The sequence below is a fragment of the Kryptolebias marmoratus genome, linkage group LG18, assembly GCF_001649575.2.
Source record: "Kryptolebias marmoratus isolate JLee-2015 linkage group LG18, ASM164957v2, whole genome shotgun sequence".
Taxonomy (NCBI): Eukaryota; Metazoa; Chordata; class Actinopteri; order Cyprinodontiformes; family Rivulidae; genus Kryptolebias; species Kryptolebias marmoratus.
In genome coordinates this window covers 11605651-11627025 of record NC_051447.1, presented here as the reverse complement: position 1 = coordinate 11627025, position 21375 = coordinate 11605651, and the positions used below count along the sequence as shown (strand labels likewise).

The window sequence follows — 21375 nt, the reverse complement described above, 5'->3', positions numbered from 1 at the left end:
TCTTATCAATACACAAAAACTATTTCAAACAAAAAGCATTTAAAGTAAACATTCAAATCTAAAATAATATTTATAAATATACACATAAATGTACATCAATTGTAAACTCTTAAAATAAATCTAAGTGTAAGATTTTATTGAGTGGAAAGATCAAAACACTTTGTCATCACAGCAGTAAAACATATCAAACTGCCTCTGCCAGGTCCAACACAGGGGGGCAGTGTCATACCATGTTTTTTTATCTTGCTAAAGAAAAAGGTAAAGAACAGCTGTTTTTTCATACCTGTCCCCATAGAAGGGAGCCGAAGCCTAGAAAAGTGCACCACAACCACTGGTCAATGGTCAGAGCCACGCAGCTGAAAGGTTTCCCTCCAAACTGCACTATAACTATCTACAAAAGCAAAAGAAAAGACACAAAATCAGTCAAAGCAAAATTTCATGTTTAGCATTTGAGCTTCGGTAAATAATTCACAACTGTATGCTAAAAAGCCACATAAATCTTAAGAATAACTTACCTGGATAATAAAGGTACCAAAGACAATGCTGCAAAAGATAGGGTTGTTGAAAATGCCCTCAAAAACATTTCTTTCTCCGTGGATCTTGCGGGCATTGATCTCGTTGAAAAGCTGCATCAATACAAACGTATTAAAAACAATTGTGTAGTGTTCAGAAGGTGGGGCGTGGAGGGGTGCGTTCCTGCCATTGTCAATGTCAAACAGCTTCTCCCCTGCAAGAGAAAGAAAAATTTCATCACAGACACAATTTCAATAAACACACACACACACAAAATCTCAGCACAGCAATGTAGTGTATATAACATCTTCATATGTATAAAATGTTTCCTACCAGCAAAAAGCAGTGTAAAGATGATAATAAGCTGGAATACGCCATGACCCAGAATATTCTTCATCATGGTGCGAGATATAAGAGGCTTGTTGCGCCCATATGGCTTTCTCAGCAGTAGGGATTCTGTGGGGGGCTCTGTGGCCAAAGCTAATGAAGCAAACGTGTCCATAATAAGGTTGACCCATAACATCTGGACTGCCTTCAGTGGAGAGTCCTGGTAGCATAGAATATCAAAGAAGAAGCACATTTTCAATATTATGCAAATTCATAGCGTCTAGTACAAACATACGAACTGAATTCTAACAAACTGGATGTAGGAATATTCTGAGCATCACTGCATAACTGACCTGTGAAGGTGTAAGCATTTTAATGCCACTGATTTCAGCACAAAAATGCTAAGATTATACAACCTAATTAGGGCAACAACTTTCATGTAATACTATTCAAGTTGAATAAATAAAACCCATCCTAGTTTAAGACAAATGTGTCTGTTTTTCTGCTAACCTGTGTGATGCAGGCTCCTGTAAACGCTACAATGACAGCCACCACATTGACAGTTAGCTGAAACTGCAGGAACTTGGAGATGCTGTCATAAACGTTTCGTCCCCACATTACTGCTTTGACGATGCTGGAGAAGTTGTCATCCGTCAGAATGATGTCAGACGCTTCCTTGGCCACATCAGTCCCAGCAATACCCTAAATTAAAAAAAAAAAAGATATTAAACAATCTAATTTTCTTTACAATTATTTTCCAGAATTAAACGATGTGATCCAGGTAAACTCCGTTTGGATTTCTTTTCTAGCTGTACTGTCATCTTAAGATCACTTTCTAAATGGTAAAAAATGTTTAAAGTAAAAAATGTGGTTGTTTACTTGTAGCCTCATAGAAATTTGACTCAGAATACTCACCATGGCAAAGCCAACGTCAGCTTTCTTCAGAGCAGGACCGTCGTTTGTACCATCTCCTGTCACTGCGACCACTTGTCTCTGTTCAATCACTGTGCTGTCAATAATACCTAAAGCAGTAAAAAGCATTCTTTGAAATTGTTGTCTTCATAGTTTAAAAACAACAAACCTTAAAAATGTAAAATTCTTACTCGCACCAAAAAAACATAACTACCTTTTACTAAGGTGTGTTTGTCTGTGGGGGACGACCGAGCCAGTACTCGTAGTTTGGGCCAGATTTTGTCAATGCGTTCTTGCTCAATCTAAAAACATGGAGGGGAAAAAAAAACAAAACCCTAATAGAATCCAAACAGTCAATCCTTCAATCTCTAAAGTGGGTTTTTTGCTGTGGCCCACCTCTCCTTTTTCATTGCGAATCCTGCGATTGAACTCTTTTCCCTCCAGGCAGATGAAGTCGTCTCCAGGCTGTAGAATGCCACACTTGGTGGCGATGGCGCGAGCTGTGTTAATGTTATCTCCAGTCACCATCCGCACTGTGATCCCAGCATGCTGGCATTTTCTGATGGCATCTGGGACCTTAAGGAATCACAAAAGGAAAATACTATTTTTACATCTGATTTAGGACTTCAAGGACTCAACAAAAACCTAACTTCAGATTTTCACAAAAAAAAAAGAACAAAAACAGTTCTACTAAGTGGCAATTAAAAATAACTAATTTTGTAACTCCCACTGCTGTAACATTTGTTCTTCTAAACTTATTGCATTGCTAACAAGCTTTCAGCCCTAATGTGCAAACATCTAAACTGATCAAGTGACAGTTATGCAGAAACGACAACAATCAGCAACTTCTCGTTCACACAATATCATTTTTGTCTCACTGAGAGACCACTTCCCCTTACGCCTCCAAAAAAACACTTCAGTACTTTCAAACTATGATAAAAATGGCTACAGTGCATCCCCCAATCTATTTGCTTTGCTTAGAAAGCCTGCGTGGTGAGTGAAGGAAGCCCTCTTCAAGCTGCCAGCATTCCTTGTAAGAAGTGATTATCAGACGGCAAAATAACTTAGGATAACCTATTCAGCCACCTTTCAAAGAATAATCTGAAGACCTGGGTCCATGTGCTGCCATTTCACAAACTTCTGAAACTGACAATTTACCATTCACACCTAGATCCCCCAGCGCCTGACCTGCCATGCAGAGACGGGAAGAAAGACAGCGTTTCCTTTTCTTCAATTATTTTAGGCCCTTTTCTTGTGAACAACTGACTGTTTCCATAAATGCTTTTTCACAAGGAGTTTTTTTTAAATGTGTTTGGCCCGTATTTGCAGGATGTCACACAGCTGGATTTTCTATTAATTCTTCTATGTGATCATTTCTTATTCTGATATAAACACATCATATAACCAACTATTTTAGCCCAACCACTCAAGAGGCAGTCTCACATCATATATTTTATCTTTAGTGGATGTTGACATCTGAATTTCTAAATCTGGTTTAGATAGAGTTTCCTCTTTTTAAGGTAGTTGTAGGAAGCATCCATATTAATGAACTTATGATATTCATGTATTTTTAGTGAATGTAGAAGCAACTCAACACTGGTGTGTTTGTATGACAGATTCTCTCCTGTTTTCTCGTGTCCATGTGAAACCACCTACCTCTGGTCTAACAGGGTCCTCAATGCCCACCACACAGATGCAGGTCAATCCAGTTAGAATATCATTTTCATTGTCCCAGTCAGGTTCACCGTCGGAGCCAGGAAAATCTCTGTATGCAAGGCAGATGGTCCTCAGGCCCTCTGAGGCCATGGGTTCAATCACTTTCTTCACCATGTCGTCTCTGTCCCGTGGGCGGAACACCTTTGACTCGCCATTTGCTGTTAGGATTTTATAGCACCTGGGGAGAGCGAAGGGAATGTTTAAAACAAGAAGAATGCTTATAAGCTATATAAAAAGAGAACTTTATAGGGACAAGACCAAATATTCTAATAAAAGAAGACTATTAGGCGTGTAGAGTTCAGAAACATGGATGTAAAGACAAATGGGTGCAAACTTAAAGTGTAAAAAACTAATTTGGATTAAATAAGGTGAGGGGGAAAAAGACAAAGCATTTCAATGGTGTGCTTGAGTAATAAGTAGTAACACTAAGCTCTCTGTGGGTTAAAAAGAAGCCTGCTTGGTTAAGAGGCTTATAGAGCTGTTACCTGCTCATTTTCTCAATGCCTGTTTTTAAGTCTCAACGTAAGGGGCTTGGGTGGGATGCACTTGAACTTCTTAGCTGCTTAAGCTATTACACATATCATTTACAGCAAAGTCTGGCCAGCAGGAGCAAATAAAAAAAGAACTCCACAAGCACAAAAACATGAAAACAGTTCTTACTTTTTTAAGAGAATTTCAGAGGCTCCTTTGCTGAACATACGGTAGCTGCCGTCAGCCATCTTCAACACAGTGCTCATAGACTTGCGGACCGAGTTGAAGGTGTAGACTTTGTACAGTTTTTCCTCAGTGATTTCATTGCGAATAGCCTGGTAGTCACGTTTCAAGTCAATAGCAAAGCCAAGCAAGGCACATTCGGTTTTGTTACCCACTTGATTAGGCAGACCCCCTTCTTTTTCTGGAGGCTGAAGAAAAAACAAAACAAACAAACAAAAAATCCAGAAAGTTTAGCATCCAAAGAAACTTGTAACATTGTGTAATTTACAAATAGACTCTTTTTTTCATACCATAATCTTAGTAGTGTAGGCGCAGTTAACTGCAATGCCCAGAATCAGCATGTCTAACGAGGAGGAAGGGATGTTTTCTGGTTCAGGGACTTTCTTGTAGTGCTTTTCAGCAATGTAGGCCTGTACCACTGTCATGCGGTTCATAGTGAGAGTACCAGTCTTGTCAGAACAGATAGCTGTAGCATTGCCCATGGTCTCACAGGCATCCAAGTGACGCACGAGGTTGTTATCGTTCATCATTTTCTGCAGAGGGTAAAAATGTCTTTTGATCATACTGAAATTCAACTATATATTTTCTGAGCTCAACACTGTTTAAAAAGATTCTGCACTGGGAAGGAACAAAGGGGATCATAGCACGGCTTAAGTGTATCATTTAACAACGTCTTAACAGCCTGGCATGCTACTTTTAATAAGCATAAATGTAAGCCGGTCAGCCATGGCACAGATCATTTAGCAGGCTTAGCAGACTTTACCTTAACGGAGTATGCCAGGGAGATTGTTACAGCAAGTGGCAAGCCTTCAGGAACAGCTACTACAAGAACAGTGACACCAATGATGAAGAATTTCACAAAGAACTGAATGTAAACTGGTGTGCAGTCTTTGATCCAGGGCAAATTCTGGATCCAGAAGGTGTCTATTACAAATCGCACCACCAGGATGATAACAGTGATGGCTGACATGACCAGTCCTGGAAAAAAGAGATAAGGAAAAATAAAAGATGGCAAATTACACACATCAAGCTTTACATACTTATATTTTCTCAAAATACAATGAAGCTATTTTTAGTCAGAATCTCTTTTTAAATAGAAAGTTGGAAAAGCACACCACAAACCACAGCAAATGTGAGGATTTATTACTACACGCACATAAAATAAAGTGCGGTTTACAGCATTAATACATGCCAGAAACAAGCGTATCTGTCTGACTCACCTGCTTTGCCAATTTGTACCGCTAGTTTGGTCAGTTTGCCTTGGAGGACAGACTTTTCTTTCTTTGGCAGGTTTGCTTTCTTTTTCTCCTCTGCCTCTGCTCCCTCATCACTGTTCAGAGGCTGCATTTCCATTGCAGCACCATCCTGTGCTTTAGCTGCAGAAAAGAGAAGGCAAATCTATTACATAAAATACTGTAATGAACCGAACTGTTGGAAAGTGAAAGAGTACAACTTGATATAGACAGAAACATTGTAAGACATTCTATATAAAGATCTTTGCAAAATTTATAGAGTACTAAACTGACATTTCATTCATTAGGCTGCTTGCTCACATTTGGGAGACCTTACAGACTCCATTACTACGCTAAAGTCCTCACTCACTCACTCCAGACCTTAAAGCCATTAGAGGAGCTGTTCAAAACCCATTTAATAACAAAAATGTTTGACTTCTTTGATGCACAAGACAAAAGTAGGAATCACTCAAGTAATATATCACATATTGTGTATTTATAATCTTTCATAACAAATTAAGATGATTTAAAAAACATTCTGATCGTGTTACAAGGAACAAATAAAATGCTTGGCTATGTAATGCTGTGTAATGGTAATGTATCAAGTTTAATCTCAAAATACATAGAATTTTAAGGAAACTGCTAAAATGTAACAGACAAGATGTCCAATCCCTCAAACTGTATACATGCTTCATTGCTTCTCTTTTATTCGAGGAACTTTGATTGTAATTATGTTTGCCATGATCTGAATGCACAGTAATTAGCTGAAAGATTTGGAAATGTAATTACCATACACCTACCAAGATATTTAAAGAACAGGTTGAGGAGTTACTAAAAACTGATATGTCTGAAGAGAAACCTAGTCCTTTGACAGCAACTACAGCTCTTGCAGCCACTTAAATTCTGATACTTTTATTTTATCTCTGCCTCAACATCATTCTCAACCCTGCTCTCTTGGCAACATATGCAATTAGAATTTATTACATCTTCCCATGTAGCCTTGAACATAAGCCACTACATATAACTATTAGCAAACATATATAAAACTCTGCTTAAAAAAGATGTCAGACTACATTCAAAACTACACAGAAAAGCATGTTTTTCTAGTACAAACAAAATAGGAAGGCAAAAGGTAACAAATATCTAGAACAAGATGTTAATGCTTTCAGAACAGGAAACTGAAAACAATAAGCCTTTACACCAGAATATAAACAACAAAATAAAAACAGGGAACAAGCTGGACTCAATGACTGTGATGATTTACATATAAAGCAAATTCTGACAAGTCCTCAATACCTCTTTAAAACAAAAACAGGGTTACAGTGAGCTAAAAAGTAGCAGTCATGAATTGTGTGTTTTGAATGAGCTGGATAAATGACTTATCTACATTAAAAAAAGCAGCTGGAACATTTATTTCCTGCAGGGCTAATAAAACAAAGAGGAAAAAAGAAGAAAGTTTTCAAAAGTAAATTTGGTGATTGTGTCGTTTTCCAGGATGTTAATGAATCTTGCCTAAAAAAAAGGTTCTAAGATCTATAACCTGGTTAATAAAATATTTGAGCCAATTTACATGACTATTTTTGTATCATACTATGTTCAGCAGTATAGCATTGTGTGAATGCATGAGGAGTACTTGGCTACTGATGCTGCTGTGGACTGCAGCTTCCTCTGCACTTACACGGTTGCTGTAATCTCAGTCTGAAGGATTACTGTTGATTCCAGGCAGGCAGAGGGAATCTGTGCACCAGGGACCAGCGCCAGGGTTGTGGTCACACACTGAAGCACCACTGATCATAAAATCCCAGCTGGATTGCAAGTCTGGGTAGCTGGCTGAATTAGCACTAAACAGCCTCATTAAAAGCACCATCGGTCTGAACAAGCACCTGTGCATATTTTAGGGTTTAGCTGTGAATAGTTTAGCTTGGGACATCAACAGAAAGTCAAATCATGGGGACCTGAGGGTGAGTCAAAGAGAGGTGGGTGGGAAAGCAGATGTTCTGGCCTCAAAATTGTTGCATGGCTTTAATCTCCTCATCACTAATCGGTATAACTGGATTCAATAACACCTGCTGCTCAAAGCACAATGTGCCAGGCAAGGACGAGAAAAGAGGAAAGAGATGGGAGGGCCAGACAGTACACCGGACAGCTAAGAACGGCTCATACCAAGTATAAACTTCACATAGGGTCGGGAAAAAAAAGCATCTCATCAATAAAGTGAATTAAAAACAAACAACAACAGATTGTGGTACTGATCAGCACTCAGCAAAAGTGAACTACAAAGAAAAACGTTAATGAAGCTAAAGGTTAAAGCTAAAGATACTGTGGAAACGAAGACAAATTTTATGTGGCTGTTTCAACATGTGGGCATGTAACTTACCTTTTTTACGATTTTCCACAGACCCATCTTGCTTTTTGTCTACACACACATAAAAACAAGTATTTAATATTAAAAATCAGTTGAGATTGAATAATGTCAACTTGTACAAAACAAGCTGTAAAAGTTCAAATCCCTTATTGACATGAGACGTCTAAATGAACTGAAATCTTATATGCTAAAGCTTCAGCAAAAGTCATTCAGATGTTTGTAACATCCCTTACAGCTTCCTGAAAACATTTCATGTGAAAATGACAAAGCTATGCTACCTGCACATTGTTTGCCTTTGACAGTGTTGGCTTAAAAGATGCTGGATGTGAACATTTCTTCTTTTTTTAAAAACAATTAAACTTACTGAACAGATGTGTTGTACTAATACTGAAAACTCTACAGTTACTTAGCTCCTACTTGTGAGGATGTAAATGCACCAATAGTAGCAGTATAGTTAGACGCTCAAGAATGTGATCTTTTACTTCAGCCAAAGGCAGTGTTTTCACTGCCTCCACTTGATGTGAAAAAAACAGCACCAGCACACAAAGCTAGGTTTTGACAGAGCCACAGTGTTCTTTTAATGCAGCGAGTTAAACAAGATGGATGAAAGCAGCCGAATATGGAGGACAATCACACGAGACAGAAGTTTTAGCTGCAGTTCAAAAACCTTTGAGCAATATTGCTTGTTCATTTTGCAACAAAGAAGATAACTATTCAAATGCCATTTCAAAATGTTACCAACGTCACTCATGCATAACACAAACAAGGGTTGTCATTAAATGAGTACATTTTAGGTGCCTAAATGTAAAGGCAGAGGATGAAACAGGGAATCAACTGTGAAAACATCCACCTGTGGGCATCTATTTGCACAATGGGTGTAAAGCTGAATAATAACAAGAAACCAAGGTTAACAAGTAAAAGAGCATACTAACTTTTTTTCTGTTTTTTCTTCTCCTCTTTTTCCTTTTTCTTTTCCTCTTCGTCGTCGTCATCATCTTCGCCACCCCCGAGTAAAGTAAAGATAATTCCAGTTTGGGAGTTGACACCCACAGCAGTGACCACCATTTTCCCTGAGCCTTCCATTACATGGGTGCCTTTAAAAAGAGGAGGGAAATAAAACATCAATAAAAGAATTAAGTGTTTAAACAGCTCCTGCTTGAATAATTGCCTTTTTTTTATTTAGATGACAACGTTGAGCTAGATTCTTTTATACAAAAGGTAGTTTAGCCAGGCTTTAAAGTGGTGTGTTAAGCTACACACAAGGGGAGAGGAAAAAACAGCAAGTTCTCAGACAGAAGCAATAAATACAAATAATGGTGCAGTTAAAAGGAAGAAAGAAACAGTCACTAATGCATAGACCCACCAAACCTTTAATCAAGAGTCTTTAATCAAAGGCCGCTTTTCATTTTTGGTGATTTAATGCAAGAAAGGCTGAGAGGCAATGACGCTGTAGCAGCTCCAGCTCTCCATTCCACTTAGGATGAATCTTGACAATTTATTTTAAAAAATAATAAATAAATAAGAGAGGAAAACAGAAGCAAAACATCGTGGTCTGAGAGAAAGCAAGATCATGAAAAAGAAAAAGATACAGCCTGTGCTCAAAAAGTACTCATGAAAAGTTGAAAACACACACAAAGGGAGCCAGATGAACTACACAAAAGAGCCTTTTTTAATTTTTTTTTTTTTTAAGAGAGCATGAGAACTAAGTATGATGGTAGACTATTCTGTTTTGGAACACAAAAAATTTGTTGAAAACCTCTAAGAAAGCCAAACACATCATTATCACTGTACATTTCAGAAGCTGGGCTGCTGATAACCAATTACACTGAGCAACAGGACAGGAACATCAATCCACTTTATTTACATCAGAGATATCCTCACAGCGGAACATACACTGCCTGGCCACAAAAAGTTCCCTCACTAATTAAGTTAAAGATGTTCCAATACTATGTTTATCAAGAATGTTTACTCATTGTTTTGATAAGTGTTACAGTAATCCCTTTTGTTAGATCTGCAACAATATTAGCCAAGACAGTGGCTGAGTTGGATATGATAGAGCTACTCTAATATGATGGGAGAGCTACAGAAAGTCTATTTAAGCACATCTAAAACTTCCCAATGCTTTTAGAGTCTGAACTCAGCAGTGGTCATTCCATGTGTGAAAAATCATGTCTCATACTCCTTAAACCACTCTTTTACAATATGAGCACTATAAATCCTAGTATTGTTATCCTGAAATATGCCCACGCTATCAGATGAAGAAAAACAGATTATTAATGGAAACACTATTTTTTGGCTGCTCCGTGTACGGGTCACCCTAGTGAATCATCTGCCTCCATCTCACCCTATCCCTAGCATTCTTCTCTGTCACACCAACCCTCTGCATATCCTCCTTCACTGCATCCATGGACGTTCTGTGGTCTTCCTTGCCTGAATAAAAATACCAAAACTGAATAAAGCAAGTCTTCATGTGGTGCATAAAATGTTGACATGCTATTAAAATAACCCAACAAGCTTTGCAGATGTTAGTGTCAAAGTACTGCAGATTATCCTATTTAAAAAACAAAAAACTCCCATGTGTTAAATTACCAACTGAAGTACAATTTTTAATAAACATTTAAATTGCAAATTATAATGTAATAACAAGGGGGGAAAAAAAGTTATTTGCAAAAAACTTTTGATATCCAATTTGATATACCTGATAACAGCATTGGATCTTTTTCTAGTGTTTTCTTGACATGGTCGGACTCCCCTGTGAGTGAGCTCTCATCAATTTTTAGATCATTCCCTTGTATAAGAACTCCATCAGCAGGTAAGAGGTCACCTAAAAACACACAAACACATCTGAGTTTCAAGTAATTATTAATATTTCTATCGTACTATTTACAATTTTTATTTTTAGTTACTTCTGCTTAGACAGTCCACAACAAAATCTTAACAGATTTCTGTTCTAGCTTTATTTATAAAACAAGTTATGTCAGGAACGCAAATAATAATTTCTTCTTACCGTATTTTATTTGTGCTATGTCGCCAACCACAATCTCAGCCACTGGAATTTGAATAACTTGTCCTCCACGGACAACAGTAAATTTCTGTTCCTGCTCGATGCGGCTCTGGAGGCCCCTGAACTGCTTCTCTTTACTCCAGTCGTTGAATGCCGTCACCAGCACGACACAGATAACTGACAGAAGAATGGCGGCACCTTCGATCCAGCCTGCTTCTGACTCATTTTCATCCTCCACACCACCAGCAGCTTTCCCACAATCTACAAAAGGGATAAAGGCACAGTATTGATTTGAAAATTCACTGACATGTCTCATAACACTATAACAAAGATTTGTGTAATATACTGTTAATCCAACTAACTGTGCACTAAATGTAAAATAATAATAAAAAAGCATTCAGGAAAAAGATGATACAATACTCATATTTTGTTTCTTACGTTCTCTTTCGGCATCTGGTGGTTTATAAAAAGAAAGGCCTAGTGAAATTATGGCTGCCACTTCAAGGATAATTAGTGTGACATCCTGTAGTGCTTCCCACACTAACTGCAAGAAGGTTTTGGGTTTTTTGGGTGGGATAAGGTTTTGCCCAAACACTGTTTTCCGCTTCTCTATGTCAGCTGGCTGTCCACTTAGACCTGCAAGAAAAAAAGAAAAATACAAGTCAGTCCTAAAATCTTTAATAGAATTTAATGGGGTGACAAATATCACATCATTACAGACAAAATAAATAAATAAGACAATCTGAACTTAGACGGATGAGTTACTGCTGATTTTTTTTTTTTTTTTTCCCCACAGATACTGAGTAAGAGTCAGTGAGCTGTACTCAGCACTGGGTGTCACCCTCATTTCCAAAAGGAATGAGCATTTCTGACAGACAATGCTCGACAACAATGACATACATTCTGCGGGGCACGTAAAATTTTTTTGCCTCTTTCAGGCGAAACAGAGAATGCAGAGGTCCTGAAAGGTTAGATCTAGTCCCACAGACTGCACTTTCAATGAGACAACCAAGTGACTAAAGGTTGAATCAGATTTAGACTCACAGGTGCTTTTGTGCACTGCGGTTCCGTTACAATTTCAACCTCTGACACATTAAATGTCTGCTTGGCCCAAGAACCATTCATCCATGTGCTCAGAAAGCTTTCTGGAACAACTCATTCAAATGCCTCCACATTCAAAGTACAATTATATATTCAAAAGAGGCTCTACACATTTGATGATGGATGACAGGTTTTTAGTCCTATTCATGCTGACTGTGTGTGGGTGCCTGTACAGACTGAAGAGGGTGTGTGAGAGGGTGGAAGAGAGGAGGTGGAGTAGAATTGGGACCATGGGAGGAGTGACTATGAAACTGCTATTGACAGGCAGATGGGGGTGGGTTGGGGTCGGGAATGATTGCCAAATTGACTGAGACTACGAAAGAGTCAAGATATGACAGACGAACGAAAGCTGTACAAGATACAACTGTGTCACACGAAAGATTGGACAGGCTAGATATGGAATTAAAACTTTACAATGTATGAAACAGTATAAAGGGTAAACAATCTGCAACATACTGCTCCTATGAAGGGGGGGGAGAACTAGTCATTTTCTACATTTTATAAAGAAATGCCAAAATAGACTGATTCTCTTGTAATGCCGGAGTGTGGAGAAATTTCTGTTCCTTAATAAACATGAAAATAATTGCAGCACAGACTAATATAATTTGATTGATTTGTGGAGAAAGAACCTTTTAGCTGTTCCATCATTTCGTTGATGTCAGTATTGAGCCAAATGTGCCAAGCCTCATGACTTCATCCCTTATAGCCCAAGATTATAAAACTAGAGTGCATTGACATCTTTCAAACAATGCTGTGCAGCCTTACGTCACATGTCTCACTGGCTAAACCACCTCATTCAGGCAAGTGCAGATTTTTGGAATGCCAGTATTTGCAAAACTGCTTGTTTTACTTTTTTTTTTTTTAAATTTGAAGAATTATATAGTTAAATCATGGTAGTTTACATTTTAGAGAGCTTGTACTGTTTTTGATGTTATGCATGCAGACAGTATATTAAACAACTGCAAACACTGAGAACAGCAAAGATTAGCTTATGCAATGATCGTTTTACAGCTACGGGTACACATAGTTTTACCAGAGATGAGGAATGACAAACACCTGTAAGACAGGGTTTATACCTTGAGCAGACACACTCCTGGAATTTATCACCGTTTACACTGACTTTCAATCACTCAAACAAAACAAATTTTTTGCTTTGCAAAAGCAAAGTCACAAAGAAATACCTCAAAAATCCCTGAAGTATAAATGACTAAATAAAAATTTGTTGAGTAACTATTTTCTACTATTACAATTGCAATTTTCTTAGTTTATGCTTGATGATTAATCTATGGTAATTGAAGTCAAAACAAAAAATGATTAGTTCATTTAAGATTAATGTCATCCCTATCCTGATTCTTATGTTAATTACAATATGCATGTCAGTCAATAGGATCTATCAGTACATCATGTGACACAATCTACGCCAGTGTTTCCCCAAGTCTGGTTTTTGGAACACTCTGTCCTGCCCATTTTAGATGTTCCTCTGTGCCAACACACCTGATTCAAGGGAATACGTTTCAGAAACTTCTTGTTATCGTGTTCTGAAGAAATCTATCAAAGGCACATCAATTCAAGCTAGGTGCACAGAAGCAAAAAGAACACCCAACTTCTGGCAAACCAGTGTGCCTGAGAACTAGAAATAGTAACACCTATTTAAACACTTTCCTAAAACTTATCTAAACACTGATTTAGAATATCCTTCTGGGATCAATAATCTATCCATCTATCCAACTATTTATAAAATCAGTAAATACTCTTCAGCATAAATGTTGGTTTAAAAAGATTTATTTAATAGAGAGAAGTGTAATATTGTGTCAAAAACAGGCAGTTTTTTGAGTTTTTCCAAATATGCCATGCGGCTTGAGCTATTTTAATACATTATTTAAAATTTATACTTGCCAATTAAGACAAAATTTTAAAACAGAGCTACTTTAACAAAGGATGCAGTTGGCTCACACTCTGCTTCTAAATCCATTCACGTCCACAACAGAAGAATGGGTTCCACATGCCATTCACTTGTGCAACGCCGGGATTTTAAAAACAAGTTCAACGTCGGTGCTGGGGCCTATGTCATCTCAACTCTCCCAGTAAGTGAAAATTTACACAGCCAGCCGTATTTTAGTTAACGTAGACACCGATTACGGTTTTATTAGTGTGTTTGGATAAAGGCTGGTTCATTTTTTATTTTTTTAAGTTTTGATGCAATTCTTGCTAGTATGCCAACAGGCTACTAAACTGCTTTCAACAATGTTTGAAACAGACCTGAAAGAAGCCACTGTACACATTCAGTCCTTGAACAAGCCTAAACTGTCAAAACTCCTTTCTTGTCCTTGGGACATTGTGAACCTGCACCTGCTGCTGCCCGTCTCCTCCTCCCCCCCATGTCAGGACTTTCCTCTGACAGCTTTACAGAGAGATTCTGCATTTGACTCTGCAGCTGGAACAACTAGCTAATTCCTTTTCCTTTTTTGTCAACCAGCGCCAACTTGGATGCAATTTGTGCTACAAGTTCTCCTCTCCTGCTCTGCGCCCTATGCCAGCAGTAAGTTTCTGCTGCATCCTATGTGAAAACAGCATAAGGGTACATTTCACTTTTGACCTGGAGTGACATTAGCATGTTTTTGCCTTTTTTGTACTTCTGAGTAAACTGTTCACTCCCATGATGCCACTGAAACTAAAAATATATCTGCATCATTAGTTACATGTTTTATTAAAATGTAACCATTGGTAACATACTTTCTAAGGAAGGCTAAAAGAGTGATGACTCACCAGCACATAAAAAAAGCTGGGGGGTTTAGCTGCCTGTTGCTGCTCCCTGGCTGTCTCTCACCGTCTCCTTTAATTCTGTTTGCCTCTAATGAAAACATGCTGACAGCTAATACCCCGTTTAATTTTACACCACATTTTCCCTTTGAATTAGAGCAATAAATACAAGTGACAGGGCGATCAAGGTGTTATCTCTCTGTTGAAAACACAAACAACAAATCAGCTGGCCTTGGCTTCTCATCATTTTAGCACTCTAGCCCAGCACCTAATCATTAACCATTTAATTTAGATGCTTGTCCCCATTTGACCCAACAGGTAACGGCCATTTTAGTCAACAGCGAGGGGCCTTCACTCTGAACCTGTCACAGTAAAATGAAATGGGGTTAGTTTGGGTTTTTTTTGTTTGTTTGTTTGTTTTTTACAACCTTTACATTAACACGTAAATAGGAAAAAAGATATGTGCCCAAAATGTCAAACAACAGAATTGGTATACACACAAATTCTACAGAAAATGCAAGAAAAAAAAATCCACTATTGACTTGTATATGTGAGTTAAAAAATTAAAGAATATCATCAGTCCTCAACAGAATCTTAGAACTAGACAGTAGGACAGATTCTATTATGAGAATAATACTTGTGTCAAGTTGTAGCATTACATTTGAGACCAGATTTTTAGCTACATTGGGAACAAAATGTAAAAATGTTTCATTACGCTAGTGCCATTTTCTTTTGGGAGTTCATAAACACCAAAATTACAGAGGTGGATAAGTATCGTACCACATTGTGCCAATAAACTATGTGGAATCAGCTGAGCAACAGCAATACTGTAGATCAGAACTGTGTTAAAATCGAACCACCGCCCATTTGCTACATACAACTATCTCTCTTGGCAGTTCAAAAGTTCACTGTGTAAAATAGAAAGGCCCAAAAACAGGTCAAACAGAGCACACATGTGCAACATATATGCACTGGTTCTGCCTATAAACATACTGTAAAAAGAGCTAATTTTAGGTCAGCAATCAGCTTAGTGTGTCGAGGTGGGGCCATTGTAAAATACTAAAAAACTCGGAAAAGTTTGTCAAAAAAAAAATCAAACAATCACTCTCTACGTCTAGTAGATCAGTTAGTAATTAATCATTGTGGTATAACCCAAATTAGTGATTAACCTTTATCAAATTCAATGAAAAAAAGTCCTAAAATCATAAAAGCCATGATCCGAATCAAAATACATTGTGCATCAGGGTTGGGCAGTAAAATCGCATCCTCCGGGAATCCAACCATAGCAATGGTATTAATTTGAACAACTTTATTTAAAATTGCTGTGTAACTTGCTCATACAATATGACTGAAGTGTTTGTAATGACAAAACTCCTTAATAATGAAAGCCAAATCTGGCAAAACAAGAAACCGTCACTATTACAACCTTTAAAAAAAATGCAGTGATGATGGCAGTGGAGACAAATGAGAAGAAAGCTGTGCCAACTAAACCTGAAAAAGTTAACCATGGAAGACCAAGCAGAAGCAGTTGAGTGATTTTTATAGTGAGCCTTCATCCATGGAGATGAACTACAACACCAGCATCACAGTACATAAAACTTGAATAGTTTTATCTTTTTTGTGAACACCTCAAAACATTAAAGGCCCACCACATCACAAGGAATTTCTTATTTTTCTACAAAACTTTTTTTTTTTTCATTTTAGTAAAACAAAGACAATGGTTACTGTACTGACATTTTAACTGTCTGTAAAATCTTTTATTTGCATTATTGTCATTATTAGAGTCACTAGCACGGTTATCATTGCTCAATAATTGCAGTTTTTGTATCAGTAAATAAAACCTACGCAGTTTGAAGTTTTCCCAACAGGCTGCCAACAGTTCCTAATCCAACATGTTCCATTCACGGAGGTTAAAAGCTCAAAAGAATAAAAAAAAAAAAGACAATTCCTCCTCTGTAATCGGTGCTTCCTGTTGTTTGCCGAAGCCTCATTGCTCCCTAAGAACAGCAGATATTTCTTTGTACAAAACATGGTTTTCTTGTAATAGCGTCTCCACCTTTTGTTCTTCCTTTGAATTTATTTTTAAATGGCTTACAGATAGTACACACAGCTAACTTCAATCCTCTGTCATGCAGTTAAAGCTTCCACACAGAGATCCTGTTTTAAGTGCGACACAGTGTCTCAGCTAAGATATGTTCACGGACCAGAAAAAGATCCGATTTTTGAGCGTTGCACAGCTGATTAATGATCAAGGCCAATCGAGCTGAACACCGGCCGGTGCCAATCACAAGTCAATTTCCCAGTGCATCTCTAGTTAAAAACAGTTTGTTCTATATTGAAATAGCAATAAAAATTTAATTAGACCTTTAAGAAATTATAGTTAAGAATCTATTAAAAGTCCTTTAATCACCCTAAAATTGTATAAGGCAGCATTAGAAGCAGTTCTAGATAAGGTTTCAATGTACTGTATAAAAGATTTGGTACAGACCAAACCTTTTGTCAATATGTAAAAATATCATACACCTAAACCAAATAAATATTTGTGCTCCCAAATCAGTGTTATGCAAGACCAAGATGACCATAAGTCTATAAATATACCTCCCCATTTTCATCAGAACAACACACAGAAGCAGGTGCCGGTCATATACTACACATATTCATCCTCAGCTGTAATTCAGGAGGTTATAATCAAACCTGAATTCAAAATGTAATGCTTAGAAGTTTTGACTGAGTAAACGATCATTCAACAAATCTACAAATTGAATGATGGCTTGTAATGTCTGATAAATAAAAGGAATCCGTTTTTAATTAATGCTGTTCAAGTAACAGAAAGCAATCAACCTGTCATTTGACCACAATGAAAATACCAAAGAGCAGAAAATGACTACAGGAAGGAAACCTAGGACAATGTTGCTTTACTGGTTTGAAAAGTCTAATTATGCAATTAGATCTTTCTTCTTCTTCTTCTTCTTTTTCTTTCAGCCGTTTCCTTTTCAGGTGTCGCCACAGCGAGTCATCCTCCTCCATCTAACTGTCTTCTGCGTCCTCCGTCCTCACTCCAACTGCATCTATGTCCTCTCTAACTGCATCCATACATCTCCTCTATGTCTTCTTCCTGGCAGCTGCATCTCTAACATCTTTCTACCATTATACCCACTGTCCCTCCTCTGCACATGTCCAAACCATCTCAGTCTAACTTTATCTCCCGGTCATTCAACTTGTGCTGTACCTCTGATGACCTCAATCCTAATCCTGTCCATCCTTGTCCCTCCCAAGGAGAACCTCAACATCTTCAGCTTCACCACTTCCAGTTCTGTCTCCTGTCTTTTTGTCAGTCCCACTGTCTCCAAACCATACAACATAGCTGCTCTTACCACTGGCTTGTAAACTTTTCCTTTGACATTTGCTTCCACCTGCCCCTACGCAATTAGACTTAAAGGAAAAAAAAATGTTGTATTCGGATAAAGAATACTTTATTAATGCCTGCAATTTGCTGATAATTGTGTGCGAGTTCATCCCAGCATACATGCATTTCACAGCTGATACATGTCAAAGAATTAAAATAATAATAATATTAATAATCTCTAAGATACTGTAGTCTACAAATTACCTTTAAGCTGACAAAAATGTGGTGACACCACAAATGGAAACTTCCCAGACTTGACAAAGTTCCCAGAAATGCCACGAAAAAATTAACAGCTATCACATGTTTAACTACCACGTTTCAGTAGTGTCACATGTTGCAGCATAAACATGTTAGTCCACTTTTATATAGCTTTGACGTCTAGATATTTGGCCATGAAGTAACTTAGATTTTAAAAAAAGAACGACAGAAAGCTGGAAATCTGAAGACTGACAAATGGATAAAGAAGTTTGTTCACATCAAGGAAGTAAACCTGTTTACATCGGAGCAGCTGAACTACATGTGTTGACAAGCTCTTCATTTCGTCTTGACACTGTCATGGTCACCTGTACACATGAGCTACAGGGAACTACGTTCTTTGAAGAGATGCATGCAATATTTTAGTAAGGTTTTGGCAGTGTTCACTAATACAACTTATAAAGCAGCAAGAATAATTAACTCTTTTTAAAGTCAAGGCATTGGTATGCTAATTATCCATTCAACTTGAATCAAAGTGAACTGAAGTCTAACTGAATAGAAGATCTTTTGTGAAACCCAGCCTTTTGTGGTAATATGAAAAATTGCAGTATTACAATAAACTATGTTTAGCCTCATTCAAAATAGTTTCCTAAATTTATAGGAATAGCCTAAATGCAAGTGAAATGACAGATTGATACAACGTTCAAGTCCTTCAGTTATACACTGGATTTAAAATTTAAAGAGAACTCGGAAATGTAAAGCACTGGCTTAGCAGCTTTAGGAAATGACTGACTAAGCAATTAGAAATCCTTTGTAATTGTCAGGCTCCTGTAGTCTTACATAACGGCTATTTTCTCATGCAGATGACGAATGAACTGATTGAAACTCTGAAGTGTCAAAAGTCAGTGGCTGCATACCAACTGGAACAGCACCTGCTTTGAGAGGAAACATGATGTGGAACTTGTCAAGCTTTTGTGCAGAGCCGTATAATAGCTCAAGTGAATAAGCACAATTTCAACAAATTAAGGGCTTTGATTTGCAAGACTGCCAAACAAATGGACATTTCAAAAACAATACTGTGACTAGGGTAACTACAAACACAGGCAAAACAAAAGTACATAAAACTATGATTGAAACTCCAAGCATTTTTTTGTGCTAATTTACAAATTTGCACACTTGTTAAAGAGCCAAATGTTGTCAAAACTATATGCTTCATGAAAAAAGCTAAAAAGCTTTTAGGCTTTGACCAACCACATTCTGCTTTGGAGTGTATACTTTGTAGACAGAACAGGAATGTTCAATGTCATTTATATAACAAGTATGACAGGATTCTACAGTCACCAACGGAGCCGCATGCATGTTTAGACAACTCAAACCCTCCCGACTAATAAATTCCTATTCTTCTCCTACAAATTAGACAAAGGCCGACAGCTACCTAGAACAGCAAAATGACAACATGGTGTTCTACTTATCGTACTATCAAAATTAAAGGTCAAGATTTAAATAGTCTGGTAATGACTGGAGCTAGAATGAGAGATGGTTTCCACTGCAGTAAAGCATGGTATTTATCACATTACGATCTGTTTGATGAAGCCCAGGAACATTTTTCCTTGCTTTGAGGCATTGCATACAGAGGACTGTTCCTGTTACAGTGAATATGTGGTGCTGTTTTAATCTGGGATCAAATTGAAAATCCCCTCCCATAAGAGTTCAGTCAAGGTCATACTGGCGATTAAGCAGTCTGTCTACAGAAAGAAAAACTCAGACAGGGGTAGTAAAAAATAAAAACAGCACCTGTGTGATGTTCTTCTATAAGCCAAACCAAACTCCCCCACCCCACCCCCTCAACAAAACTTGCCTTAACTTATGAAGTACTTGAGAAAATTTACTTTTGCAAACTGGTTTTAAATATTACTACACAGCTCTGTAGCCTTCTGTTCTGTCCACCACATAGGGAACAATGACTTGCTTGAGGACTGGTGCTGGGTCCAAGCAAACAGCTGGTCTGTCTGAAACTTACACACAGACTGAGAGGTGAAAGGGGAAGATGAAGGGTGTGAGGGACAAAACCATGTGCCTTGAAATAGACTAAGATTGGCCTAGGTCAAAGCATGCCTGCATGGCCACCTGTCTGGCATATTAATGTTTCCAAGGAAGTGATGTCAAGGTATGCATAACGCAGAAGACAGAGCCAATGACATCTTCAAAAATATTTGTGTAGTGTGCCATCGTACCAACAGCACTCACTACTAGTACTGCTGTTGCAACGCACTGAATTTAGGATAAGTTGAATAAAAAGAGTTACTGTACCATCCGCAGGTGATGTTTTTAACCGATTGCAGAGTCCATGACTATCCCCATAAGATTCTCCTACTTTGCTTAGCGCCTCAGCGCCTCGCAGTTCCATTAGGGAGCGCAGTTCTTTGAGCGTGCAGCCAAACTCTCCATCGTGGTTGGCCTCCATCATGGAGTTCTTCACCCCACTGTACGAGTTGTTTGCCATGGTCTTGTTGCCACTCAAGTCTTTTGCAAAGCGCTGCTGCTTTGCCCCGACAGTGGGGTTAAAAAAAGTGGTGTCTTAAAAAAAAAAAATTAAATCCCCAGGAGTGCAAACACAGTGATGGTTCCCATAAACAGCTGACAGGCCCTTCAAAGGCAGCTGAAGTCAGATGCCAGGTGGTAGGGAAGGGATATTACAAAACAAGCCATCGTTTCCCTTGGAGAGCTGAGCCTAGTCATTCATGGTGACTGAGGATCACCCACAGAGCCGGAGATCACCTTGCCTGCAGATCTGAAAAAGAAGAAAATATTCGTAAATTTAAAACAGGGAATAGTGACACAATTAAGTTTAACTTATTTCATCAAAAGAAAACTGATAAATTCATCAAGTTTCAGCATTGTGCACATTTGTTGCTAGCAGGTCCTATAGAGACTTCAATGGCACTGATTAAGTGGCCACTAGCTCACTGTTTTATCATCTATTAAGTTCTTCACAGTGATTCTTCAAAATATTCAACTGCTTTTTTGTTTAAGTAGCTTCCATTTAGAGCCAAAATTGTAATTTGCTAGAACCACTCATCTTTTGTGGCCTTCTCTGTTTTTTAGTTTTGCATAATATAATATATAATGT

The 21375-nt window shown here is 37.9% G+C and overlaps 1 protein-coding gene across 5 annotated transcripts in view; it reads right to left on the bottom strand.

Annotated features, from left to right (window-relative positions):
• atp2b1a (ATPase plasma membrane Ca2+ transporting 1a) overlaps positions 1 to 21375 on the bottom strand; it is a 40376-nt gene that overhangs the window by 7506 nt on the left and 11495 nt on the right. For all 5 annotated transcript variants that reach the window (XM_017414836.3, XM_017414838.3, XM_017414839.3 and 2 more), the window contains exons 2-19: positions 20556 to 21036; positions 11222 to 11419; positions 10787 to 11044; positions 10478 to 10603; positions 8712 to 8873; positions 7792 to 7830; positions 5403 to 5558; positions 4946 to 5160; positions 4473 to 4715; positions 4129 to 4370; positions 3409 to 3646; positions 2149 to 2328; positions 1967 to 2054; positions 1756 to 1862; positions 1351 to 1542; positions 847 to 1060; positions 516 to 727; positions 284 to 391 (exon numbers count right to left, since the gene is read on the bottom strand). In XM_017414836.3, the coding sequence (XP_017270325.1) occupies positions 284 to 391; positions 516 to 727; positions 847 to 1060; positions 1351 to 1542; positions 1756 to 1862; positions 1967 to 2054; positions 2149 to 2328; positions 3409 to 3646; positions 4129 to 4370; positions 4473 to 4715; positions 4946 to 5160; positions 5403 to 5558; positions 7792 to 7830; positions 8712 to 8873; positions 10478 to 10603; positions 10787 to 11044; positions 11222 to 11419; positions 20556 to 20748 (3171 nt within the window). In that variant the 5' untranslated portion in view covers positions 20749 to 21036. The remainder of the gene's footprint in view (positions 1 to 283; positions 392 to 515; positions 728 to 846; positions 1061 to 1350; positions 1543 to 1755; positions 1863 to 1966; positions 2055 to 2148; positions 2329 to 3408; positions 3647 to 4128; positions 4371 to 4472; positions 4716 to 4945; positions 5161 to 5402; positions 5559 to 7791; positions 7831 to 8711; positions 8874 to 10477; positions 10604 to 10786; positions 11045 to 11221; positions 11420 to 20555; positions 21037 to 21375) is intronic.